Genomic DNA, 27568 nt, shown 5'->3' with positions numbered 1-27568 from the left:
ACATGAACTCCGGCTTTCTCTGGTGTGACGGCTCTCTCCGATCCCTTTGTGAGCGCAGGTTTTGAAAGCCAACGACCGGGTCCTGGGTTTGAGACGCGCAGGCGGCCGCGGGCGGAAGGCTGTCGGAGCCCATCGGCCCGCCTCCAGACCCAGCGCGCCGCGCGGGCCGCGCGCCCCGGATTCCGCTCCGCCGCCTCCGCCGCCGCCGCCGCCGCCGCCCGCCGCGGACTGGCCCGAGGGCGCCGGGCCGCCAAGACGCCAGGTGAGCCGCGAGGGACCGGGAGCCGCGACGGGCTCAGGGCGTGTCCGGCGCCGCGGCGGCCCGCGCCTCACTGTTCGCTCCTACCGGCTGTAGATGGAGCTGTCTGGGTTCCGGCCGCCTCCGACGAGCCTCTGAGCGCTCCTCTTGAAACGCCTGAGAGGGACATGCCTCCCAGGATGCAGTTTGTAGCAACATGGCAGCTGCGGTGTAGCTCCCCTGCTGAAGAGGCGCCGGGACGGCCGCGCAGCTCGCAGCTGGGACCCGGGCCGCAGCCGGGGTCGCAGCGTCGGCCGCTCGGGGCGGGCGAGCGCGCCGGGGGCGACCTCAGAACGCTGGGGCCCAGCTCGCCGCCGGGGCGCAGCCCGCACAGCCGCGCTCCGACGCCGCCACCGCCGCCCGCGCCCGCCCGCCGAGCGCAGCCCCGAGCAGGCCGGGGCCCGACGGTCGCGCAGCTCGGGTGAGGCCAGGCCGCGCCGCACTGCCAGCCCGCCCACGGCGCCGGGCCTGCGTGGGGCTGCGCGCGGCGGCGGCGGCGGCGGCGGCGGGGACTCGCGCGGCGCGGGCCGGGCGGCGCGGGGCCATGGCCGAGGCGGCCCCGGCTCCGGGGAGGGCAGCCCGCGCGCGCACGGACGCGCGGCCTCGGGGCCCCGGGGACTGCCTGCGTGCTCCGGGCTCGGCGGCCCGGCCTGGGGTCTCGGTAAGGGCCGAGCGCGGCGACGTTAGCGGGGAGGGGGCGCCCTGGCGGGCTCGCGCGCCCCCTGGGGGGGAGGCCGGCCGGGGCGGGCGGGAGCGGCGGCCGTCCGTGCGAGGCTGCGCGGCCGCACGGCTCCCGGACACGCGGCCCGAGGTGGGGCGCGGGCGGCGCGCTCGCTCCCTGGCTGCGGAGCCGGCGCTGCGTCCGTCGGGGTGGCCGGCGGCACGTTTTCCGCAGAGCTCGGCCCCGCGGAACAGCTCCCGGCCTGGGCGCGGTGCTGACGCGGCTCTCCCATTTCGCAGAGCGGAGACACTGAGGCACGGACACCCGGCGGCGACCTGCTCTGCCTGCCCCAAGGTCACGTAGCGAGTCGGCCCGGGCTGGGTGCCCGCAGCCCCATAGAGGCCTGCCCAGCGTGCTGCGGGCCTGGACGGGGAGGGGCGGCGCTGGCGGCGGCTTCACCGGGGTGGGCAGCCTGAGCTGACCGAGCACGGGCTACGGCCCGTCGGGGGAGGAGGGGAAGGCCGGGCAGCGCCCAGCCCAGCGACTCCGGCGTGGTTAACGGTGTGATCCATAGCCTCTGCGTCAGGAGCACCCCGAGTCAAACTTGGGGTACGATTAAATGGGGTCTGGCGAGTGAGAGGCTAGGAGGTTGATGTGCCTCTTCCGAGGGCCATTCAATAATTAAATGCCCTTCCACCAAACATGCTCTCTGAGGCACCCTGGCTGTGCTAGGCAGGTTTGCTGCATGGGAGTCCGTGCCTTTGAGCCTGTTTCCATGTATACTGGAAGAGATGGGATAGATGGCTTTCTAAAAGCCTCACAGTTCTTAAAATAACTATAACAAAACTCCTGGGAAATAAAATGAAGGGGTTGTTTTTTTTTTTCTAACATTCCTACCTCTGGGCTTAAGTCTTCAACATCGTTTCATGGCATGTAATTCTGAGTGAACCATCCTGGGTCATGTAAGAAAATGGCACAGCTTTTGTTAAAAAAAAAAGTCAGATGTGTGTCGTTATGCATGTTTCTAGTATGGTAGCATGGATCCTGGAGCTCCTATTCACTAACCACACAAGGGCTGGGAGGAAAAAGACAGGTAGAAGCTGTGAAATGTGGCGCAGAGGAATTCTAACGTTCCTCTCCTGCTAGCAGCTAGCAGCAGCTTGAGAATTTGAGCTTATTCGATTTAGATATGTTTGTTTGAGGGTAAGATCAAGCCACAGGTTTGCTGGAAACTGATGACATTGTATCAGGACTTAGGTAGTGGGGAGGGAGCATACATTGTGACCCCTCACCCCTTTCCCGTATTCCAAATCCCTAAATGGAGGGGGAAAAAAATACCATTTTCTTTTGAGCTCTGGTTCAGGTGGTTAATAAAGATGTCTTGCCCTGCTGGCTTTTTTCCTTGTTTGAGGTAAAGCCCTGTGTTACTCTGACACCTAACCTGCCCTCCAGGTATTTTCCCCTCTCCCTACTAATTGCAGGCAAATACCCTAGTCCTCCCTCAGGCAGACTGTCTTAATATGCCTATTGTGTTGGCTCCTTTAGCTGTGTGATGTGAGGCTTCCACCTAAGGGAGCTGTCTAGTCTGCTACCAACCTAACAGAGAAGGGTTGAGAGTTAGGGGTCTTTGAACTCTTTCAAGGTTTGCAGAATCTCTCATCTGTTATGTATTTTGAGACCTCATCACTTGCATTAGGCTTCCTAGGGGGTTCTTGACACCACAATAAACAGTATATCTTTAAGGGATAGGGCCCTCATCCCAGCATGACTGCTTATTATAGTAAGTCTCTCATAGGTCCGTTTAATCACCAAGCCTTTGACTCAGGACTCAAACCTATCAGCTGCCTCTGTCTATAATTGAGGCCTAGAGGTCACTTACAGTCTCTGGAGTCTGTGTTACCTGAGGCAAGGTAGATATAGCCTCTCCTATTTTCAGTGTTTTTGTAGGCTAAGTGTGGATAATAATTCCAGTAGTACCTGTTTCATCAGATTTTGTAAGGTTTAAATGAGATAGTCTTTTAAAATGCTTAACACAGTTTATGGCACATAATAAATCCTAAATATTTATTCTGCTGATGAGCTCCCATATAACAGAGGTTTGGCTTTTTCAAAGATCTTTAGTAGACAAGGTCTCAAGATCCCCAGTCTTTGGCTTAAAAGTAGGATGCTGCTTTACTGAGTCACCTGTATGTGAACCAATGAGCAAACTAAGAAAGACAGCTATGGAAGGTATGAAGTGGATTTAGATAAGTCTCTGATAGATGGCAAAAGGACCCTCATTACTCTCTTGATAATTTTTTTAACTTATCGGCTGACTCATTCAACAGGCATTTACTGAGCACACACTCTAAGACTGTACATAAGGGATATGCTAATTTTCAAGTGAAGAACATAAGTTTTAATTACCTTCCTTACAGAACACTCATAGGGAGCATAGAAACTGAACAGATTCCTTGAAGGAATATTATGAAGAAAAGAACAAAAATTGTCATGGAAAAATTCCGCTCAGATCCAGTAAAGGTATTGAATGGCTAGGTAACTGAACTGGGCTTCACCTCCCTGGTGGTTTAAGATTTTAACATGGTTATGGCGAGATGGGAACCAGAGTGCCAAAAGAAAATGCATCTTCTGTTTCAGTCCCCAACGTTCTTGTCATACTCAAAACTAGTTTAATGTCTCATGGCTTCAGCCACCACAGGCCTTTTCTTCCTGTTCCCTCCCTCAAGAACCACAATATGGGAGCCCAGCCCAGCAGTGTACCCCTGCCCCAGTGGACCATCTACCTAGGAAACCTGGGCTCCTGCGTTAGCCCTCATCATGTCTCACTGTCCATCACTTGTAACAAAAGCCAGTTGCAATACCACAGGTCCATGTGGCCTCTGCAGCCTTTCCCAGATGAAGGCATAGTCAGATGGGCAGGCTCAAGTATATGGGGTAGCAGTGGGCATTGACGGAGCCAACAGCAGAGTGTTCTCATTTCTTCCCAGTACCCTTCACTTCCTGTATGCTCTTCATCACTTTTGGAACATGTAGGGGAAAGATGGCTCTGTAGAAAACAGAAGGTAGCATAGCCATTTTCTATGTGGTGTTCCTAATAGCATTGATGTCTAGATCAGTGCCACTTTTGGAAGAGATCTACTCTTTTGGACTGTGTCTTATTGCTTCAAACACTGAGAACCTTTTAGTGTGAATGCTTGTCTCTTAGGTTTCTTTTGCCATCTGGACACTGTGACCTTCAATCCTGTCTTTCCTTCTCTCCTTAACACAGGTCCAGCAGCTGGACATGGAGGACGACCGCTCATCACCTCTGTCATTCTCCAGAATTCCACACGAAGAGTCTGTGCATCAGGCCCCTGCCCGGCTCCCTAGAGAAACTGTGTTCTCGTCTTGCATCCTTCCCCCCAAAGAAATTTCTCCTTTGTCTCCCACTGCTCCCCAGCAAGCTGCCCTGCCCCAGACTGACAGTCCTCCTAAGCAAGAGACATCCGGCCAGATGTCACATGTTCTCCAGAAAGGACCTTCACTCCTGTGTCCTGCCACTTCGGAGCAAGACACACCTCACCAGGTATCCCTGGCTTCCCAGGAAGAAACTCACTCCCCTCCTTCAGCTGCTGGTCAAGGGATCCCCTTCCTCTCCCACTCCACCCACCATCAGGACGCTCCACTCCACTCTCCTGAAGCTCCTGAGAAAGACTCGCTGACTCTGTCACCCACAGTTCCCGAGACCGACATGGACCCCTTGCTCCAGAGTCCCACTTTACAAAAGGACACTCCCTTCCATACCTCTTCTGCAGCCCAGAAGGAACAGCCACTGCCCACCGCAGAGATCACTCGCTTGGCCGTGTGGGCTGCAGTACAAGCAGTGGAGAGGAAACTGGAGGCCCAGGCCATGCGACTACTGACTCTGGAGAGCAGGACAGGGACAAATGAGAAGAAGATAGCAGACTGTGAGAGAACAGCTGTGGAGTTCGCAAATCATCTGGAGAGTAAGTGGGTTGTACTGGGGACCCTGCTGCAGGAGTATGGGCTGCTGCAGCGGCGCCTGGAGAACATGGAGAATCTGCTAAAAAACAGAAATTTCTGGATCCTGCGGCTACCCCCAGGCAGCAACGGAGAAGTTCCCAAGGTACACCCATTCCATTGGGGGCTTCCCAAGGCTTCCCATCTGCAGGGGACTATGGCTTAGAGATTTAGTTCGGTTGAAAGAAAGGGAAAGTGATGGTTGGAAAAGGAAAAACAAGGAGCAAGTGTCCTTGCCTTCCAGTATTGCTTCACCAAGAATGAGGCACACTAAAAGCAAATTATTTCCCTGTTGGTAAAAGCACAAACTGGTAGAAAAGTCCATTCAGAGATGGGTGAGTAAAGCCCTTCCCAGAGCCTGAGATAGGATGCAGAGAGAGGTCTGTGAGGGCTGACAGAGAGCATGTCCTGTCAGTCTGCCCTCCACACTGATTCTGCTGGTGGTTTCTGGCCACTCTGGTTAATATTGTGGCCAGCATTTGTGGGTTCTTTATTCTTCTACCCTTCTCCACCCTTTCAACCCAAACCCTAGACAGGCGAGAGAAAAGGATAGAGGGAGAGGGCGATGTTCTCGTTAGACTACTTCCTGCTGATTTGGATTGTTGAGCTCCTTGGGGCAAGTCTGATCTTCACTACCAGGATAGCTAATTCTTGTTTCTTCTTTACAAGACTATTTTTTAACAAACTGAAACCAACAGCAACCAACAACCCACCCTGCCCCTCGGAGCTGGCATTTACAAACCCTATGAAAGGTTTCCAGAATTTCAGACTTCACGCAGTCTGGCAAATCATAGTCAGCTGCTGTGGACAATCCGAAGCAGCCACATATCCCACACCTAGGATTAAAATGAAAACACACTCCTATTTCTGTGTTTTTTTTTTTTAAGAAACTAAAATTCTCACAACACTGGAAAAAAGAAAATTATATGTGCACTGAACATGAACACTTTTCCTAGCCCTGAATATAGATTTCAACCACACCCAGTATTCACCTTGGGCAGAATTGCTTAGCATCATTGGATGTCTTAAAGTGCTGGAGCTTTTTATAGGTTTTATGCAAATATTGTGCATATATATATATAGATATATATATACACATACATACATACACACACACACACACACACACACACACACACACACACACACACACTTCAGCATCTGCCAACTCTGGTATCCTGAGGGTTCTGGAACCAACTCCTTGCAGGTACTAAGGGACAATTGTATCTATGAGCAGTGCTTAATTGTTTGCCATCAGGCTGGACAGGGAGAAAAATATAGTTTAACTCTTAGGTTTTGTTCTGTTTAGTCTTTTTGTCAGTTTACTTATAAATCCTTAATTTCAGTAAAATTGATTTCAGGAAGTATCCTTAAGGAGCTAAGAAATAGGCTTTAATCTTATTTTCTAGAAGGTTCTAAAGGAACATGAGTGCAGACCAGTTTTCTTTTTGTAACAAACAGACTGAGTCTGTAAGCCATTTCTTCTTGAAAGCTGTTGTACATTAGAACTCTAGGATCTCACTAAAGGCTTACTGATCTCTGAAGGTCCAGGATGAGGCCCAAGAGTCTACATTTTCAGCAGGTTTCCTGGTGTTCCTGGTGCTCTATGTTTTAAAGTTAGTGGAAGGATCCAGGCAAGATGAGTCCTCCACTCCTTGGCCAGGGATGTGGCCAGTTTTCAGCAGGGTGTTGTTAAAGCTCCGTACAGCACACAGCCCTGAGCAAGTGCAGGGGAGGAAGGTTTCCCTCTCTAGTCCTAAACAGAGGGAGTGGGGTTTGGCCATCTACGGTGATATCAGTTTGGTCTTTCCTGACCCAGTTGTTTGGTTTCAGGTTCCTGTCACATTTGATGATGTCGCCGTCCATTTCTCTGAGCAGGAATGGGGAAATCTCTCTGAGTGGCAAAAGGAGCTCTACAAGAATGTAATGAGGGGCAACTATGAGTCTCTGGTCTCTATGGGTAAGAGCAAAGGACCGTGACGTGGGTGCGAGGCCTGTGTGTAGGAAATGTGAACAGAAGCTCTTGCAGGGGGAAAGGCAAATATTTGTTTGGCTTTGGTTTTATTTGGTTGTTTGGGGTATGGCACTTGTTTGGGTTTGTGTGTATGTGTTATTTTGTTTTGAGATAGGACTGCCCTGACTGGCCTGGAACTTGATGTGTAGACCAGGCTGGCCTCAAACTCACTAGTCTCCTCCAGTGTCTACCTCCCTAGTGCTGGACTATAAGCATGCACTATCTTGCCCAGCAGATGGTTTTAACAGGGTCTTACAGTTGAGTAAGGCTGGCCTTGAATTCAGAATTCTGCTGCCTCCACGTCCTGAATGTTGAGATCATACACATGCACTACCTCCCTGGCTTCAAACAGAATTTTACTTGTTTTGTGTGTACATGTATACTGGAGCGTATGCATGTGTGCATGTGGAAGCCAGAGGTCAGTGTCAAACTTCAGCTTCCTTTGCTCTCCTCATTAGTTTTTACGATGATTAGACTGCCTAGTCAGAGTGCTTGTGGGGCCTGCCTGCCTCCCTCCCTCTCTGTCCCCATCCCTTCAGCATTAGGGTCACAAACTGGCACTACATCCAAATTTACATGAGTGCTGGGAATCAAACCCTTGTTCTTATTCTTACCGGGCAGGCACTTTACCATCTGAGCTATCTTCCCAGCCCTACAGACAGAATCTTAAAGAATGCCACAGACAGGCTAGAGATTGCTCAGTGGTTAAAAGTTCCCAGCATAGACATCAGGTCGCCTACCACCACCTGTAACTTCAGCTCCAGAGGATCTGAATCTCTTCTGGAATCACAACATACATATACATGTAATTTAAAATAAATTTTTTCTTTTAAAAAGACTTAACACAAATACAGACAAAAGCCTCTTGTGTCCCCTTGTATGTCAGTATGGCACAAGCAGGCACAGTCTGTCCATGAAGACTCCACACTACTGCTTGGGGCAGCAGAGAAAGAGCAGGCTAGACTGTGGTGGCCTCTCGCCATCAGCATTTTCCCATGCACCCTGCTTAAAACAGTCATTTGTCTAGCAAACTGTCATTGAAGACGGGAAAAGACTAGAAGGAAACAAATGTACTGAGGATCTATTGTGTGCCAGGAGGGTGTGAAATGCTTCCCAGGAGTGACATGTACTGAGGGACTGATGACAAGATTACAGATCTAGCTTTCTTACTCATACAACTGAACGCTATCACTTAGGCCTGTGGCCCCAGGATCCTGGTCCCCATCAGGAAGTCCTGGTCTCACCAAAATCTGTCTATGCCAGTGTCTATCAATTCTTCTTTTCATTGAAAACATGAAAGGACAGAAAACTAGGAAGTTGGACTTTCTTCCCTCAGGTATCCTTTTCTCTTGCATATAGAATTTTTTTACATAGACAAAAGAAAAATCTGAGGGGACTGGTGAGATGAGTCAGCAGATAAAAAGTTTGTTGTGCAAGCACAGGAAACCTAAGTTCAGCTCACCACCACTCACATAAAAGCCAGACACCTCCGTGTGTGTGTGTGTGTGTGTGTGTGTGTGTGTGTGTGTGTGTGTGTGTGTGTGTGTGTATGCATGCATGCAGTGCCGGGGGTGTGGAGACAAGCAGATGCCTGGGGCTTTACTGTCTTTTTACTGTCTAGCCAGTCAAGTCAAAACAACGTCAGGCTCAGTGAGAGATCCTATCTCACAATATGGAGGCAAGTGAAAGATAAAGCCTCTGCCTTCCATGTATGTGCACAGGTGAGCACACCTGCACATCCTCTCCCTAAACCCGCGAACACACAAGTGAGAGAGAGAAAGGTTTAAATGTTGAGTGCACTGTTGGGCATGTAAGGTAAAAATAAGTAAGGGTCTGACTAGAAAGAGAGCGAGCTCAACATTTAAAAGCACAGGCCGCTCTTCTAGAGGACCTACCTATATTTGGTTCTCAGCATCCATTGGTGGCTCACAACCATTTGTAACTTCAGTTCTAAAGGATCTGTTATACTGTTCTTGCCTCTGTAAGCACCATACACGTGGTGGACAGACAGACATGTAGGCTAAATGCCTTTAGACATAAAGTAGAAGTAAAATCTCCAAAAAATTAAGTTAAAAACGTAATATTTTAAAAATAATTGATTCAGGCAAGAATAATTAATTTTAGATAGAACTTTCCATGGGCTAGCATTACTTTTTAGAAATACATGCTTTTTAAATACATATGCAATTATGAAAACCTAGCAATTTATAATAACATAATAAAGAGCGACTCCTATGCACTCACCCGTGATACCTCACAGAGTGCCACCCCATAGAGGAAGCCACCAGGAGCCTCGCTCATGTTCTGTACATGTATAAACATACACACGGTGTATGTCCTGTTGTTATACATGCAGTGTGGAGTTTACCCAAAGGCAACCATTCACTTACAGTACCGCATGATAGACCAGGGGACCTTTATCAGCACCTATAGGCCACAATCCTTGGAAAGAAAGTTCAGTATCCAGGCAAACGTTTTGGTTTTTGTTGTTTTAATGTTCCATGTATGACATGTGTGTCATGTGCATGCCTGGTGCCCATGGAGACCAGAAGAAGATGCTGGGTCCCCTGGAACTGGAGTTACAGGTATTTGTGAGCCATCATGTGGATGCTGGGAACCTAATCCAGGTTATGTACCAGAAAAACAAGTGTTCTTAACCCCTGGCCTTTCTTTGACCCCCTGAACTCTGGCTTTTGACTGCACTGCTGCTGATCCGTGAGTGCTTCTGTCTCTTTCGCTGCAGAATGTTGTGGTAAACAGCCTTACGTATGTGTGCAGTGACCTAGTGTCTGATACGACAGATACCAAGTAGGTTGTGGAATAGAGGATGCACACTGTGGGGTCTCCTAAGCAGCTGAACCAGTCTCGTCTGCTTGTACATGCGGATACCATCCCTCCATGCCCAGTTTATTCTGTCTTAATATCTTTGTGTTTGTTTTATTTTGTTTTTCTGAGACAAGATCATGTAACCCAGCCTGGCCTCAAATGTGCTGACCTTGAACTCCTGATCTTTCTACACCCTGAGTACTTAATCTAAGCAAATATTTGTCCTTTCGATAGATGAAAGAAATGGTACTATCTTTATTCGAGTGTATTTCTGGGGTGATTAATAAACTTGTGCATCTGTGTTATATAATTACTAGTCATTTGTCTGTCCCTACAAATTATCTACTCATCTTTTGCTCTGATTTTCTACTAATTATGAGGGTTGTTTTATATAGTTATGAATATTAACATTTACATATATGATGCATATGTATGTGTGTTTCTAATACTTCCTCCTCTTTTTATTTCAAAATAACTATAAACGTTCTGAGGAGTATAAGGACCTGAACCTAGGGTCCCATACATGTTAAACACATACTTTGTCACTAAGCCTCATGTCTGCTCGTTTCTTTTTTCTTTTTTTTTCTGTTTTTAATTTTAATTTTATTTTATTTTATTTTGAGACAGTGTCTCACTTGTAGCCTTGGCCAGCCACAAAGTTACTAAGCAGCCCAACCTAATCTTGAACTTACAGAGCTCTGCCTACCTCTGCTTCCCCAGTGCTGAGATAAGGGTGTGTGCCACCACATCTGAACTCTTGGTTTTTGGAACAGGATCTCAGTCTGTGGCCCAAATTGGCACTGGATTCACAGAAGTTCTCTTTCTACCTCCCAAATGCTGACATTGCAGGCATGAGTCGTCATGCTTGGCAACCCTTTTTAATATAAGGAACTCTTATCTGTATTTTGTTTTATAAAGTTTACACTTTATCAGGGTTAAGTTTTTACTTCATATAATTTCAACTGTCATGATCCTGTGCAAGTTTCAGTGTCTGCCAGCAGCATGAGACACACACTTAAAGGGCCCAGGAAAAAGAGGTTGAAAACTTGCCCATTTCTTTGCCAGCATAGTCTGTCCCCCAGCAAAGGGGGTATTCTGGGCCATGTCCCTACAGGTGATACCTTACAGCATACAGTGCTCCCTCGGACACAGAATATTTTCTTTCTTCCCTTCTGCCCAGACTATGCAATATCCAAACCAGACCTGATGTCACAGATGGAGCGTGGCGAGAGGCCAGCCATGCAGGAGCAAGAGGACTCTGAGGAGGGCGAGACGCCCACGGATCCCAGTGCTGGTGAGTAGCAGATGGGTGACCCAGGGCCCTGCATCCTGGGCCTTTCAGTATTCAGGCAGCTCCAGTATGGAGCACTGCTGAGGTCCAGAGAGGACCTGAAAGGGTGATACAGTATCAAGCCCTGCAGGAAGGAGGCCTGCAGGTGGTTAGTGTCCCACAGTCTCCAGTAGCCCAGGTAGCTGATAAGTGAGAATGCATAAAGTTCATTGTCTTGCAGTTTTTTTGTTTCCTTTCTGTTTTTGTTGACATGATCCATTCTTATCATCCTTTTTGCAGGAAGAAACTCAGAGTGCATTTTTGTGTTATGCTCTTAGCTCCTAGATTTCCCATACAAGGGCCATGTTCCTGCAGAAGAGAGAACAGGCATGGAGATTGACATGTCACAGTGGTTCAGTAAACACAGCTACAGCCAGTGTCCTCCTCACACAGTGGTTGGAGCAGTAGCCTGCATACATTCACTGTGAGTGCTGTCTTGGTGCATCAGTTTTGTAGGCTCGACTTGGGGATTTTCCTTTGGACTTGCATCACTTGCCCCCTTTTTGAGTGGAAATGTGCCTTTGTCCTTGGTGGGCATATGTAATAATCAGGAGTAATAGTGCATCATTTGGGATCCTGTTGATTGCAGAAAGGAGATAATCCTGTTGGGGAGCTCAATTGAAGACCCCAACAGACAGATGTTATGATTTAACTCAGAGGCAGGGAGGGTTAAGGTGAGAATTGGCCAAAAGCCTGAAATATGGCTGCTGCTCCAGCTAGTTTTGATGTCCAGGGGCTGTGCTTGAAAGGGTTGAAAGTAAAAAGCAAATGGCCAAGCCCACTTTGTGCTGAGCTGGGTTTAGTCTGGCATATATGTGCCCATGGCCTGAGCTTCTGCAGAGGCAGTGGCCTCAGAGAAACTTCCTGATGTTGCTGAACTGTGTCGCTTGCTGCACTCATCCCTTCCAGCCCCTGGAGGTGACATCAGTCGGGAGGGCAGGTAACATGAGACGACTACTGTGCCGTGGAGTACTTAGCCAAGCAACTGCTACCTTAGACAGTAGGCATCAGCCTTCCACATAGTGGAGTAATCTGTCCAGTGTCTTTCCCTAGCAAGAAGGTGGTAGAGGCGACCCTGAACCAGACCCAGAAGTGCAATACCAAGCAGGGCATCTAGAAAACTGAGAACTGTCCTAGTTCCACATATGCCAAGAGTGACAGTTTTAATGAATCGCCTCAGTAAATGCACTCAGAGCTTTGGATCCCTAAGAGACCCAAAGAGAATTCAGATATTAACACATGACTGAAAATACTCAGAGTGGTTGTCATCCATTTGTTCCCTTCCCCTGTGTACACAAGCCAGAAGCCATGGCAAAAATGTGTGTTCTCATATATATGTTTTAAATATTTTAAAGCAATATATTTGACCTAATAATGTCCTTTCAGAGTCTGTAACATTGAACAGAATCTAAAATATAGTTTAACACATACTATGTATATATTATATGGTGTACTCTGTCACCTCTGATGTCACATTATGAAGGATTTTTATGCCATAGATTTACTTGTTTCTTTATTATTTAATTCATCAGATGCTTTATATATCAAGGCACTATGTCAGTAGCTGGTTTCCCAAGAGGTTCTTGCTCACACTAGGGCTTATTTCCTGCAGTGGAGAAGACCACTGTTAGCAACCACATCTGTACTCTATGAAAACAGTCACTGGCCTGGAGAGATGACTTATCAGCACCCACATCAGGCAGTTCACAACTACCTGATATTACAGTTCTAGGATCCACTGCCGTGTGACCTCCCCAAGCATCTTCATGAATAGGACATGTGCACATCATCTATATGCACACAGATGTACACATAAGCAAAATAAGTCTTAACGAAACAGAAAACCAGTCACTTCCTGTAATAAAGCTGTGACAAGCAGCCAGATTGCAAGACAAAGCACAGAAGACCCTGCTGAGCTTGGGGTCAGAAAGGGCATTATACAGACTGGCAAGGTGACACAACAGGTAAAGGTGCTTGCTGCCAAGCATGAGCGGCTGAGTTCAGTCCCCAGGGTGCACATGATAGGAGGAGAGAGCCAACACCAACATGCCCTCTGGCCTCAACATGCATATGATGGTAGCTTGCACACATGAAAGCTCACACACACATACACAGAATAAAAATAGAGTAAAACCATTTATTAAAGAAGATGGATCTTGAAACATGGAAATTTTAGTAGAGACCTAAATATCAAATAGGTTCTTCGATCCTTGAAGAACTGATTGAAGGGAAGACACTGGAAACTAGTAGACAGCAATACTTTGAGTCCTTGGCACAGCCCAGTGGGAGCAGTGGCTACTTGCGAGATATGGACTGGCTGTTGAACCAGAAAAACTTAATGACTGGTGGATGTGAGTTAAGGGAGTGGAGGGAGCGAAGGGTGATTCCTAGCCTCAAGTAAGACGGACTTGAGGCTTAGATGAAGAGGGAGAGTAAAAATGGCCCTGTGAACTCATGTGGGTTGGGATCCCAGCGAGACACTAAGGAGGAAGCTGCTGAATAAAGCCCAGAGCTTACAAGCAGAGCTCTGAACTAGAGACGGTTGTCATTGGGACGTCAAGTGTTAGTGGTGTAAAGAGGAACTGACTGTCTGTGAAGAGCAAACTGGAGGATTTGGGGATGTGCAATCTGTCGAGCAGAAGGAACCCAAGTCTTGTTTTATTTTAATTAAGGTTTTATGTATGTGAGTGTAGTGTGTGTGCAAATTCCTATGTCTGTGTGTGACATCAAGAATCCGCCTCAATTGTTCTCCACGTTATATATTGAGGCAGGGTCTTTCTGTTGAACCCAGAGCTTGCTGATATGCCTAGTCTAGATATCCCTGTCCCTGCCTTCCTTGCACTGAGATTACACGTGGGCCATTATACCCAACCAGCATTTGCACAGGTTCTGGGAATCCAAGTGGTTGCTTACATAGCAAACACTTTAACCATTTAACCATCTCCCTGGCCTGTAGAAGTTAGTCTAGTTCTTCCTCCTAGCCCCATATGCCCAGAAATAACCCTCAGTCTCAAAATATATTTACAGACATGTAGTCCATATAGCAAGGCTCTTCTCTGACTAGATCATAACTTAAACAATGGCATTTATTCTAATCTCCATTCCATCATGTGACTGGTTATACCTGTACCATGTTGCCATCTCTTCACATCTTCCCCCAGTGAATCTCCTGCCTGGGCCTCCCATAGAATCCTTTCTGCCTCCTAGATGTCCCACCCCCTATCTTCTGCCTAAGCAATAGGCCATCAGATTTATTATTAACAGGTACCACATTCATACAAACAATAAGATGGTCTCTCTACCCCAGCTCAATTTTAAAACTCACATTTTATTTTGTGTGTATGCGTATTTTGCTTGACTGTAAGTTTGTGCACATACATGCCTGGTGTCCATGGAGTTCAGAAAAGGACACTGGATCCACTGGAACTGGAGTTAGTGACAGTTGGAGCCACCATATGGGTGCTGGGAATTGAATCCAAGTCCTCTGTAAGAACAAGCACCACCCCCCCTTTTTATTTGTTTGTTTTGTTTTGTTTGAAATAAGGTTTCTTTATGTAGTCTAGGCTGTCCTAGAACTCACTGTCTACCAGGCTGGCTTCAAACTCAGGTCCTCCTGCCACTACCTAACAAACAAAAGAAAAAAGAAAGGAGGAGACGGGAGAACTGAAAACAGAGTGGGAAGCTGTGAAGCATCCTGGATACACCAGAAGGTTCTAGAATTTTTACAAGTAGGTGAAACTAAATAAATACCACATGTGTGAGTGCTTTAATAATAGAACTAGACAGCCGTGGTAACTGAGGAGAATTTGGAACTGATGTGTGACCATTAACAGTGAGCCAGGCGGGGTTGGGGATTTAGCTCAGTGGTAGAGCGCTTGCCTAGGAAGCACAAGGCCCTGGGTTCGGTCCCCAGCTCCGAAAAAAAGAACCAAAAAAAAAAAACCAAAACAAAACAAAACAGTGAGCCAGGCAATGGCAAAGATGATCGTATCTAAAGAGAGAGCCAGCTACCAATGTTAACTGTCCTCCATGGTTCTGCATCATGAGGACCTAGTGGCTGGTGAGGGGGATGGCCTGTCTAATCACATACAGGTGTGTGTTTAGGAGACGGGAGGTTGAGAAACATGAAGCTTTGGAATCCCTGGCTATAGAGTGAGTTTGAGGCCAGCCTGGGCTACCTGAAACCCTGTCTTAAGGAAAAGGTAGATTGGGGTGGGGTGATAATAATAAAATCTTAAGAGTAACCTTTTTATTTTTTTCCAGTTTTCTATAAATATGCTTACATATACATTGTAAATTACAATGAATGCATTCTACTATAAAACAAGCTCAGATAATACAGAAGCACTCTCCTGTTGATAGACATTTAGGGGGCTCTGTTGAAGTTATGTCCTGTTCTTCCTCCTAGCCCCATGCTCCCAGAAATAAGATGCAGACTCAAAATATATTTACAAATACATTGGCCATCTAGCTAGGCTCTTCTCTGACTAGATATAGCTTAAAATATTCCATTTATGTTAACCTACAGTCTGCCATGTGTCTGATTATCTACGCTCAGGTGCCATGCGTCCATTTCACGTATTCCTAGGTGGATTGCTTGAGACGTGCTCTATCCCAGAACTCTTTCACTCTTTCTACCTCCTGTGTGTCCTACCTTCTATTTCCTGTCTAAGCCATAGTCGATAGACTTTTTTGTCCCCCGTCGCCCCCCTCGGAGCTGAGGACCAAACCCAGGGCCTTGTGCTTGCTAGTCAAGCACTCTACCACTGAGCTAAATCCCCAACCCCTTTGTCGATAGACTTTTTAATTGGGATAGGTGGTGCATCTGTACAAAACACAAGATGTTCTTTCTTCAGGGCTCACAATTTTAGTGCATCAGTAAAGACCCTTATAAGTAGATAGATCCCTGCAATGATCTAAAACTTTCAGAAATGGATTTTCTAGATCAAAGGATATACACATACAAACATTTACTTAGATATTGGCAAATGCCCTTCAACTACTACCCCAGTCTATTTACCTTTATCTAAATGTGAAAATAATGCCATACACCCTGGCCAATAATTGGTTTTTAGCTTTGTGTAACTTGTAGGAGCTATGGGTATGAACCAGTGGTTCTCAATCTTCCTAATGCTGCAACCCTTTAATACAGTTTCTCATGTTATGGTGACCTCCAACCATAAAATTATTTTCTTGCTGCTCCATAACTGTAATTTTGATACTGTTATGAATTGTAATATAGCTATCTGATATGCAACCTCTGTGAAAGGGTCATTCAACTCCAAAGAGGTCACGACCCACAGCTTAAGAAGCACCAGTATAGGGGTTGGGGATTTAGCTCAGTGGTAGAGCACTTGCCTAGGAAGCGCAAGGCCCTGGGTTCGGTCCCCAGCTCCGAAAAAAAAAGAACAAAAAAAAAAAAAAAAGAACCACAAGTATAAACAGAAGAGTAGTACTCATGCATGAAGTCTCACCTTTGTGTCTTATTCTGTTATAGCCCCCAGGCTGACCTTGAACTCCTTATCCTACCTCCTCTAGCTCTCCCGACTGCTACTATGCTAAGCTATAAAGGCTGTGCTGGGTGTGTCGGTTCTTTAAATATTAGTGACATGCTAGGCATGGTGGTGCACACCTATCCCAGCAGTGGAAGACTGAGGTAAACAGAGCTCTGTGAGGTCTAGGCTGGACTACATAATTAGACCTCTCTCTCGAAAAACAAAACCAAAAGTATTATCTCTTATCTGTCATATCTATAAAAGAGATTTTCTTAATTTTGTGAATACTTTTATATATAGTATTAATACTTGTGTTATAATTATTTTAAGTTTTTAATGAATTGAGATTAATCAGTCATTTTATGTTATCTGGGTTTCACATCAACTACAGAAATATTGAGGCATTTTACTCAGTAAATACTATGAACATAAGGCTGTGTTCTTAGGCCTGTGAGCTTACTAAAAACTGTTAGAAGTTAATTAGGAAGATGAGGAAATTGGAGCTCAAGGCCAGACTAGACAACTTAGTTGCTATCTCAAAAGTAAAAAGAGGGGTTTGGAGAGATGACTCAGCAGTTAAGAGCACTGACTGCTCTTCCAGAGGTCCTGAGTTCAATTCCCAGCAACCACATGATGGCTCACAACCATCTGTAATGGGATCTGATGCCCTCTTCCAGTGTGTCTGAAGACAGCTGCAGTGTACTCCTATATGTGAAATAAATAAATCTTTTTTTAAAAAAGTAAAAACAAGGAGCAGGGTTCCATGGTTCACACCTTTAATCACAGTGCCTGGAAAGCTGGCAGACAGATTTCTGTGAGTTCAAGTCCAGCCTGGTTTACATAGTGAATTCCAGGATAACCAGGATTCCAGAGAGATCCTGTCTCAAAATAAAGAGGGCTGAGGTTACAGATCAGTACTCAAACACAAAAGTCTCTAGACTTAATCCTAACCTCCCCCCAAAAACACCCCCAAAATATTTGAAATATAAAGTTTTTGCCCTAGGGAACAAAAAAATACTAAACAAAGAATATTTTAACTAAGTTTCTTCAAATATAACACTGCATAAGCTCCATTAACAAGTAATCCTTTATATATTAAAAATCAGCCCAAAGGATTGTTTTCCCATTTCATAACAGTTTTTATAAAAAGTGACTACAGAGATTGAGAAGCAGTCACAAATAGGTACAGTGACATGTGTGTGTCCCCCGGGTCCTCAGATTCAGTGATGCAGCTGTTTGGTCTTTTCCTGTCCCATCCCAGTTCCTGAGTAATGGCGTGGTGCTTACTTATTTATGAATGGCCTTAGGATCTTGAGCTAGGCTTGCTCCCCAACTAGCTTTCAATTTATATTAATCCATTCATACTGTTCTGTGTATACCATGTGGCTGGTTAGTTACCTCTCCTCAGTTCCGTACATCTAACTCCCTCCAAGTCTCAGTGGCAAATCTCCCTGAGCCTAACTCTCCCAGAGTTCCTGTCTCTTTTCCAGATGTCCCACCTTCTAAACCTGACTCAGCTAATTGTCCCTCAGGTTGTGTCCACACAAGAGCATGCAAATGGACAGCTGTGATAAAATAACAAAATATTGGCATAGCAGCACAGACCTGTAATCCCAGCACTTGTGATCCTGTGGCAAGAGAACCTGAAGTTCAAGGTGGTCAGCCTGGGCTACATAGCAAAAAATTTAATAGCAAAAGCTCATAGTTGATATGGACCTAGAACATTTAATGGTTTGTGTGACTGACCACCCAGCCCCTCACAAGGGTATGTGAGGCCTCAAAGGTCTGCAGACAGCTGTTCCTCAGCTCAGTCAGTTGTAAAATGTACACACCCTGGCTTTTCTCTAGTACAAAACTAATAAGATTTCATTATTTACACATAAGGTGTATGTCTCAAAAATTAAAAAGTAAAGCGTGGGCTGGGAGCACAGCTTAGTGATACACGTGTCTGACTTTCATGAGATCCCAGGTTCCATCCCAAGGACCACAAAAGATGAGAAGGCACCTCCTGTCTTACCAGTCTTACATGGGAGATCTCTGAGGTGTAAACCTCTGGGTCACCACCTAGATCATCCAGACTGGCAGAGGACCTTGGACCTGTATGGCAGTCCTATTGCAAGTTAGGATTTTTCCAATATTTTGCTTTCAACAAAATTAAAAGAATATAGTTCAGCTGTCAGCCAATGGGTCATTAAGAACAATTCGTGATACTATGTTAACCACATGATTTTTGTAGCATGTAATTCAGGGTAAATTCAAAGAATCAAGTGGTGTTTCCTAACTGCACACACTCCAGCCTACCCACATGCTGCTGTAAATGGAGTTCCACAGGGCCTGCATCTGTGAAAAGCAAAGGACAGAGCAGGCCTGACTCTGATCTGTCCTGTAGTAAGAGTTTGTGTTCATTCTCTACGAAGTGAGCTTACCTGTCCTTAGAAGAGATTCATTTCCAGCGTTTCTTGTTTTCCATATTAGATGGCTGTTTATCATTCTGAATAGTCATCACTGAGGATAACTTCAGCCAGGAAGAAGTGAACATGCACAATCTTGTGGTTATTAGAAATGAAGGCAATATTATCTTTCAATTTATAGTGGCATTTTTGTGGCTGATGAGGTAATCAGCAAAAGGCTTCTAAGGGTGAAAATGTTAGGATAACTGTTAGGATAGCAATCTGTGGGTAAAGTGGGATTGGGAACAGAGGCTCGGAGAGGAAAGGGATTCGAGCCCAGCTGTCGAAGAGGAATTATCTGAGCACTTTTTTTTCTTTCTTTTTTTTTTTCTTTTCTATTTTTCGGAGCTGGGGACCGAACCCAGTATCTGAGCACTTTTAAAGCAATTAATGATGGATTTAAAACTTCTGGGGATCTTAGATTCCATTGGTGACATTAGGTTTTGAGGGAATAGCTTATTTCTATCTCAATATTTACTCCACAAATCACATTTTGTTGTAACTTTTTTAGGCCACCTTATTGTATCCCAGGCTGGTCTCAAACTAGTAACATCCCTCTGTCCCAGCATCCCAAGGGTCACAATGGTGACCAGTTTGCCTAAATGTTTATTCACAAAGGTCCAGAGAGACCATAGTTTTTAAATTTTGCTTTAGGGAATAATATGTAAAATACTTTCAGGAGTTTATTCAACTAGGGAAGTCATGTTTCTGGGAGGATGTAATAATTTAATATAGGCTTGAAGGCACAACCCATAGGACTTGCAGGGTAAAAACAAGCAACACGAATGGATATAGGTTGAAGGAAGGAGGATTGGAGGAGTAATTTATACAGGAAATAGTTGTGCATTTGTAATATGCCCCTATATTCCCATTACTTGGGAGATAAAGGTAAAGAAAATCAAAGTTCGAGGTCAGCCTGGGCTTTACCCTGAGTTCCAGCCTAGCCTGAGCTGCAGAGTAAGCCCTTGAAGCTAGACAAGAAAGCAAGTCTGTGAAGCTTACAGTTCTGCCTTCCAAGAGCCTGTGGCCATCACCTCATTACTCTTAGAAGCCCCAGCCACATCATAGTGTGGCAGATGTATCCTGAGGATGAGAGGAAGAAAAAGTCATGACTAAGCCAGCATCTCTGCCTTCACAAGAGCCATGGCCCCGGTCTAGCTGTCTTTAACACCCCTCTGTCTCAGGGGGTGTTAAAGGTGGCATGTGAACCTTTAGAAAATACTCAAAATGTACCCAGACCACCAGGACTGGTAGTGTGGGAGGCTGAGGTCACAAATTTAAGACCTGACTACATTGGAGTGAGTTCAAAGACAGCATGGAAAATTTAACAGGAGCCTCTCTCAAAAGTGAAAAATAGGAGTTAGAGAGACAGCCCAGTGCTGAGGAGCACATGCAGCCAAAGGTGACCTATACTCTTGATGGGTCCCAAGGGCAAGCTTATCTCTAGGGGAAAAAAAAAATAGGTGGCACTCACTACACAAAAATCCTTCTAAAGGACCAATAGATAAGGGAAATTATATTCAAACTACCCTCTCCAAGAAATAGCATTAGCCAAGCCTGTTGGTACATGCCTGTAATCCTAGCACCCATGAGGCAGAGGCAGAGGCAGGCAGATCTCTGAATTCCAGGCCAGCCAGGGCTACACAATACCTTGTTTTAAACAACAAAAACAAAACAAAAGAATAGAATCAAAATCTAAATAAGTTGCCACTTTTTATATTCGTTGAAAAAAATGAGCATATTCATTCATTGTTGTCAGGGGTGTGGGGAAAGGATCCCCTAGTGGAAGGATGAGCTGTCATAGCCATTGAGAAGCAATCTGGTAACATCCACCAAAATTAAAAATACTTAACTTTTGGATTCTGTGGTCACATTGCTAAGCGACTCATGGAAATGCAACGCTTTTATTATTGGGGGTGTAAGCAAATGTTGTAGTATTGTTTACTGTAGCAAAAGATAAGAACCTGAAGGTTTTTCTTTTCATTCTTTTCATTCTTTTCTTTTTTTTTTTTTTTTTTTTTTTTTTTTTTGGAGCTGGGGACCGAACCCAGGGCCTTGCGCTTGCTTGCTAGGCAAGCGCTCTACCACTGAGCTAAATCCCCAATCCCCCGAAGGTTTTTCCATTTGGGAATAATTTAATAAATTATAGCATGAGCCAGAGTGTGTGACATTTGCATCATTTTAAAGAGTGGTTAGCACCATAGGAAATCAGCATAAAGGAATTTCTATGTTTGATCACAGAGGAGGAAAAGAGGCTGTTTTATTTTACCCCAACAGTGACCCAAGGAAAAATAAATGTATATAAGCTGATGTGAATTGTCTGTATAATCATGGATGCAATTTTGGTTAATACTGGAGCTATCTTCATGGGCCTGAAGGAGAAGTGAGAGGAGAAAGCTAATTGTTAGAGAAAATAGGTGGCACAGAAGAGCAAATGTGTCATATCGCTGTTTGCATAGAATGATGCTGTATCTATAAAGCCCATCTGAAGTTGGTCTATAGACTGGAACAAGTAAATTCGAATGTTACAGCCGTGTATCTAACGGTGTTCTATCTAACCGACAAAAGCTAAACACCCCGCTCACAGTCGTGCAGTGTGCTGGACGATAATGTGGTCTAGGTGAAGGGCCTCCTGCAAGTGTGCCTCTCAGAAACAGGCCAGAGTGAGGAGACAGCTCACCTTTTTATGGTCTTTGGTATGTGAATAGACCAACAAGGAAAACTGGGTTTTGGCTGCCTGACTTGGAAAGTAAAGTGATTTTCTAAACAATTTGTAGAGAATAAAGTTTTAATCTATTGTAATTTGACTCTAATTTGTATTAGCATTCAAGACTACAACGTGTCCAGAAAATTCTTTCTGCTCACCATTAACTCTATTGTATTTTTTAGGGTCTCTTTTTAAAAAAAGACCAGTTGGAATGTAAATGCTAGGACTGTAGAAACCTGGGGATGTGCCATGACTGCTCTGTGTGTCCTCACCTTCCCTCAGCACATGATGGCATCGTGATTAAGATCGAGGTGCAGACCAACGATGAGGGCTCAGAAGGTCTGGAGACACCAGAGCCGCTGATGGGACAAGTGGAGGAACACGGCTTTCAGGACTCAGAGCTGGGTGACCCCTGTGGAGAGCAGCCAGACCTGGACATGCAGGACCAAGAGAACGTGCTAGAGGAGTCCACTGAAGGCTCCAGTGAGTTCAGTGAGCTCAAGCAGATGCTGGTGCAGCAGAGAAACTGCACGGGTAAGTTCTGGGTGGGTGGGGCTGCTGAGGGCCGGCTCCTAGGACGTGGTCCTAATAAATTGAGAATGTATTAGCATCTCCTACCTAGCAAAGAAGTTGTTCTGCTCAAGATTGGCTCAAACAAGAATTCAAAGCAAATGAGGTCAGAAACATGTCCAAGGTCATACAGGTAGTGGCAGAGCTCCAGCTTCCTTGCCATTCATCCCAGCACCATTATGAGTTTGGAGTTTGCTACTTCCGTTTTGCTTTGTTTGGGGGGGGGGGTGTCGATTTTGAGAAAAAAGTCTACCTAAGTAGCCCAAGCTAGCCTCCTGGGTGCTGGGATTAAGTGTGTGCTAACCCCCTGCAAGAAAAGCATGTTTCTTTCTTTCTTTTTTTTTTTTTTTTTTTTTTTTGGAGCTGAGGACCGAACCCAGGGCCTTGCGCTTGCTAGGCAAGCGCTCTACCACTGAGCTAAATCCCCAATCCCGAAAAGCATGTTTCTTAAAAAACATCTCTGGGGCAGTCCTTGTGAGCTGCTACGAGGGTCCACTGGCTCTGCCAGCTTGTCTGAGTCCAACCTAGGAAGGGGTAATTCTTCCTTTTCACCTCCCTGTCCGTCTCCCTGCAACTGGCCAGCCTCTCCCCGCCTAATTCAGACAGCACAGCTTTCCTCCTTCACTTCTCCACCCCACTCCCAGCCCCCTCTAAGCAGCTGCTAAGATTGACAGCTGCCTGCCTGCCTGCCCTGGGGACTCCTGTCTTCTTTGGTGGACTCTGGACATAGAGCTTGGGTTTTGGGGGCTTTTGGGTTTTTTTTTTTTTTTGTTTCTGTTTTTTGTTTTTTAAAACAAATCTACTCTCATTTACTCTCCATTAGTTTAAATCCAGGCTGGGTATAGCATCACACAGATTCTGTGTCCAGTGGCCTTTGCAGGAAGGTTGCTTCGGCATTTGGCACAAATCATACCATCATAGAGCTTGTTAACTCCATAATCGCATGTCCTCATTCAGTCCCCATGAGGGCAGCATTGCAGCAAGGCACTTGGTGCTGATCCTGGGACATCCTTCATGACAGCTTTTCTGCTGCCCCAGTTCTCACTGGATGGCTAGATGTTTGTGGTTTGTTTGTTTTTTAGACCACGGGTTTCCAGTTATAGCTTAGATTGGCATTATTCTTGATCCTCCTGCTTCAGCCTCCCAAGTGCTGGGAGTACATGCATGTACCCTCCACATGGTTATAATTGGTATGTTTTCTTTTTTTTTTTTTTTTTTTTTTTTTTTTTTTTTCGGAGCTGGGGACCGAACCCAGGGCCTTGCGCTTCCTAGGCAAGCGCTCTACCACTGAGCTAAATCCCCAGCCCCGGTATGTTTTCAATTAATAAAAACCTCATGGCAACCGTGGTCAAGTGATCAGGATCTAATGCTTACATTCAGATGAGAGCGCAGCGGCCAGGTGCGACTGCGGCTCACACAGCACACCTGTGCTGCCCACTGAGCACCGCAGTTTACACGCTAGAGCAGGTTTCTCAACCTTCCTAATATGGCACCCTCTAATACAGTTCTTCAGGTTGTGATGACTTCGACCATAAAATATTTTTGTGGCTACTTCACAACTGTAAATTTGCCACTGTTACGTATCCTAATGTAAATATCTATGTTTTCTGATAATTTTAGGCAACCTTTGTGAAAGGGTGGTTTGACTCCCAAAGGGGAGATCCATTGCTTTAGAAGTTCTACAGTACGTGTGCCAGAGGAGTCACCAAAAACAAACGCAAAACACTGAACAAGACAGGACATGGTGGCCCAAGCCCTTTAATCCCAGCACTTGGGAGGAAGAGGCAGGTGGCTCTCTTGAGTTTGAGGCCAGCCTGATCTACATAGGACAGCCAGAACTGCAGAAAAACTCAGTCTCTAAAACACACACACACACACACACACACACACACACACACACACACACACACACACACCTCTGAACAAAAACATGAGCCCCATTATACCACAGGCATTGCTTCCTTTACTTTGCCTGTCAGTGAAGGCAAACCAGATGGCCTGTGACCTGTTACTTTACTTAGAAACATCCTTTGGTTTCTGGGCTTAGATACCCCAGTGGTGAAATGTGGCCATACTTGCTTGACTTTGTCCTCTTCCAGCTCAGGTTAAGAGGACAGGTTAAAATGCTTTAGAAAAGATCTCATTAGAAATCAAAAAAATGGCTGGAGATGTGGCTCGATGGTTAAGAGAACACACTATTCTTGTAGAGGACAGAATTTAGTTCCCAGCATATGTAACTCCAGCTCCAAGATGATCTGACAGCTCTGGCCACCATGGCCTCCTGCATTTGTGTGTGTATATATACATATGTATGCACACACACAGAGCCACACACGATTCACAATTGAAAGATAATTTTTAAAAATCTGATATACCAAATGGTCAGTCCTAAAAACATATATACAAGTAATATTTTACAGACTGAGTAGGTTACATTTAGGAATATTCACACAGACACACATGTATATGTATGTAATTGCAACTTCAAAGGAAGCCATTAATTTGAAAGACAGCAAGGAGAGCTTGGAGAGAGGAAAGGGAAGGGAAGAATGTTTTAATTCTCAAAAACCAAAAAATATCTCAGCTTGGTGGCCCATACCTTTAATCCCAGCACTCAAGGCAGAGACCAGCAATGTCAGCCAGGGCTACACAGAGACCCTGTCTCAAAAACAAAACAAAAGAGCTCCAATTAACACTGGTTAGGAAATTCCAGATGACTGACTAAAAATCACCTGAAGAAATTCAAATGAGTTAGAAGTTGCTTAGGTTCTCAGGGGCCCTGTAGAACTTGGCATTCTTTAGGTCCGTGGGGACAAGTGGGGCTTGGAGGTAAAGGGAATCCACCAGTCATGCATCTGTGGTAGGTACTGCACTCTGAAGGTCACCAGGCCTAAGGCTGGTGTTTTAAAAGCACCTTGTTCCTGGCTGCACAATGAGACCTGCCTCACATTCCAAGTCGCCACAGAAGACAGAGACTAATGTCCCTAAAGAGAAGCTCAGTTGGTGTTGAATGTCACTCACAGGTCAGGATCACAAAAGAAGACAAGGACTGAGAAGTAGTAGGGAAGAAATGATAGCGGTGGGTGAATGAAGGCACCATGAGAAAACCCCGGCTGGGCTCAGGAGGCAGAGCCATGCAGAGGGAGAAGAGGTCAGGTCCGCAGTACACGCTGTAACCACTGGCAGGTACTCAGCCCCAGGCGCTCCAAGGGCTTCACTGGCTCACAAATCTGAGTCCTTGAAAAGGGCAAGCTCAGGCAGGGAGTAGTAGTTCCTGAGGCTGGTTCCCCACTGGAGACTAGTCCTCCAGCAGCTTACCATTATGACTGCCAGGAGGCTGAGAAGCCGTTACCCCTTCTTCTTTTCCAAGAACCCTGTGAAGCTCTGGGTTTCATGTTGTTGTCTGATGGTAGGAATCATGGGACAGGAAACTCGATTTCCTGAAAGGAGGAAAGTGGACAAATACATGTGTCTACGTGTGTGTGAACTTGTATAGCACAAAGTGTGTTGGTGAGGTTGAAGCCATGTTGAACTTATCCAGGATATGGGTGTTCTAGACAATAGCTAAATGCTTTCTTTTTAACCTTGGAGCAGAGGGGATCGTGATAAAGACAGAGGAGCAGGAAGAGGATGAGGAAGAGGAAGAGGAGGATGAGCTGCCACAGCACTTGCAATCCCTTGGGCAGCTGTCTGGGAGGTACGAGGCCAGTATGTACCAGACTCCCCTCCCTGGGGAGATGTCCCCCGAGGGCGAGGAAAGCCCCCCACCCCTGCAATTAGGCAACCCAGCAGTGAAAAGGCTGGCACCCAGCATTCATGGGCATACACATGGGCATGGGCATGGTGAGCGGCATCTGGGTGAGAACCGTGGGAACTCCAGCCAGCAGCAGCGAAACCGGCGTGGTGAGCGGCCCTTCACTTGCATGGAGTGTGGCAAAAGCTTTCGGCTGAAGATTAACCTCATCATCCACCAGCGTAACCACATTAAGGAGGGGCCCTATGAGTGTGCCGAGTGTGAGATCAGCTTCCGCCACAAGCAGCAACTCACGCTGCACCAGCGCATCCACCGAGTACGCAGCGGCTACGCCTCCCCTGAGCGCGGATCAGCCTTCAATCCCAAGCACTCGCTCAAGCCGCGTCCCAAATCGCCTAGCTCAGGCAGTGGTGGAGGCCCCAAGCCCTACAAGTGCCCAGAGTGTGACAGCAGCTTCAGCCACAAGTCAAGCCTGACCAAGCATCAGATCACACACACGGGCGAGAGGCCCTACACATGCCCAGAATGCAAGAAGAGCTTCCGTTTGCATATCAGCCTGGTGATCCACCAGCGCGTGCATGCTGGCAAGCACGAAGTCTCCTTCATTTGCAGCCTGTGCGGCAAGAGCTTCAGCCGCCCGTCGCATCTGCTGCGCCACCAGCGGACTCATACCGGTGAACGGCCCTTCAAGTGCCCGGAGTGTGAGAAGAGCTTCAGTGAGAAATCTAAGCTCACTAACCACTGCCGCGTGCACTCGCGCGAACGGCCGCACGCCTGCCCTGAGTGCGGCAAGAGCTTCATCCGCAAGCACCACCTGCTGGAGCACCGGCGCATCCATACGGGTGAGCGGCCCTACCACTGCGCTGAGTGTGGCAAGCGCTTCACACAGAAGCACCACCTGCTGGAGCACCAGCGAGCGCACACGGGCGAGCGGCCCTACCCCTGCACGCACTGTGCTAAGTGCTTCCGCTACAAACAGTCCCTCAAGTACCACCTGCGGACCCACACGGGCGAGTGAGCATGCGCCCCGCCCCTGCCCCGGCCAGATGCGCAGCCAGGTGCAAGGGTCTAAGGCCCCTGGGACAGGTACCTCGGCTGCCCCCAGACTGAGCTCAGTGGGCGGGAGCGGGGCGCCCCAAGCCCTTCTGCTGTGAACCCTTCTCCTCTCCCGTCCCTTCTCCCCAGGACGGGGTAGTGAAACCAGGTCGCTTGTTGCCTGCTTCCCCAGGGCCCCTGGGGGGAGCGCTTGGGCCTGGGGAACCCCTTCAGGCTGTTAATTTCCTTGACAATAAAATGGATGAAAACAATCTGCACGGGGGCAGTGATTTGGCTGCCAGCCACTCGCAGGCGCGATGCAGGGCCATTTAGTCGGGAATAGAACTTTCTAATTACCTTTTGGATACTGTGGTTCTATTTGATAATAATAGAGTAATTTTTAAAAGA

General features: G+C 46.6%; 1 protein-coding gene across 4 annotated transcripts; it reads left to right on the top strand.

Moving 5' to 3' along the window:
- On the top strand, positions 1 to 27568 carry Zfp777 (zinc finger protein 777). 4 transcript variants are annotated; one of them, XM_087659021.1, is made up of 7 exons: positions 443 to 959; positions 1259 to 1313; positions 4228 to 5085; positions 6813 to 6939; positions 11000 to 11113; positions 22084 to 22335; positions 25966 to 27568. In XM_087659021.1, the coding sequence occupies exons 3-7, from the start codon at positions 4243 to 4245 to the stop codon at positions 27141 to 27143; spliced, it is 2514 nt and encodes an 837-aa protein (XP_087515147.1). In that variant the 5' UTR covers positions 443 to 959; positions 1259 to 1313; positions 4228 to 4242; the 3' UTR covers positions 27144 to 27568.

Source organism: Rattus norvegicus, chromosome 4, assembly GCF_021556685.1.
Source record: "Rattus norvegicus strain SHRSP/BbbUtx chromosome 4, alternate assembly SHRSP_T2T, whole genome shotgun sequence".
NCBI lineage: Eukaryota > Metazoa > Chordata > Mammalia > Rodentia > Muridae > Rattus > Rattus norvegicus.
The sequence above is the reverse complement of the archived record's forward strand: the minus strand, read 5'-3'. Positions and strand labels throughout refer to the sequence as shown.

Bases quoted from the DNA above. Each gene is read 5' to 3' on its own strand.
- Zfp777 (XM_087659019.1), top strand. From the start codon at position 3,426: ATGAAGAAAAGAACAAAAATTGTCATGGAAAAATTCCGCTCAGATCCA. The intron at 6,940-10,999 runs GTAAGAGCAAAG...CCTTCTGCCCAG, and splicing joins TGAGTCTCTGGTCTCTATGG to ACTATGCAATATCCAAACCA. The intron at 22,336-25,965 runs GTAAGTTCTGGG...ACCTTGGAGCAG, and splicing joins GCAGCAGAGAAACTGCACGG to AGGGGATCGTGATAAAGACA.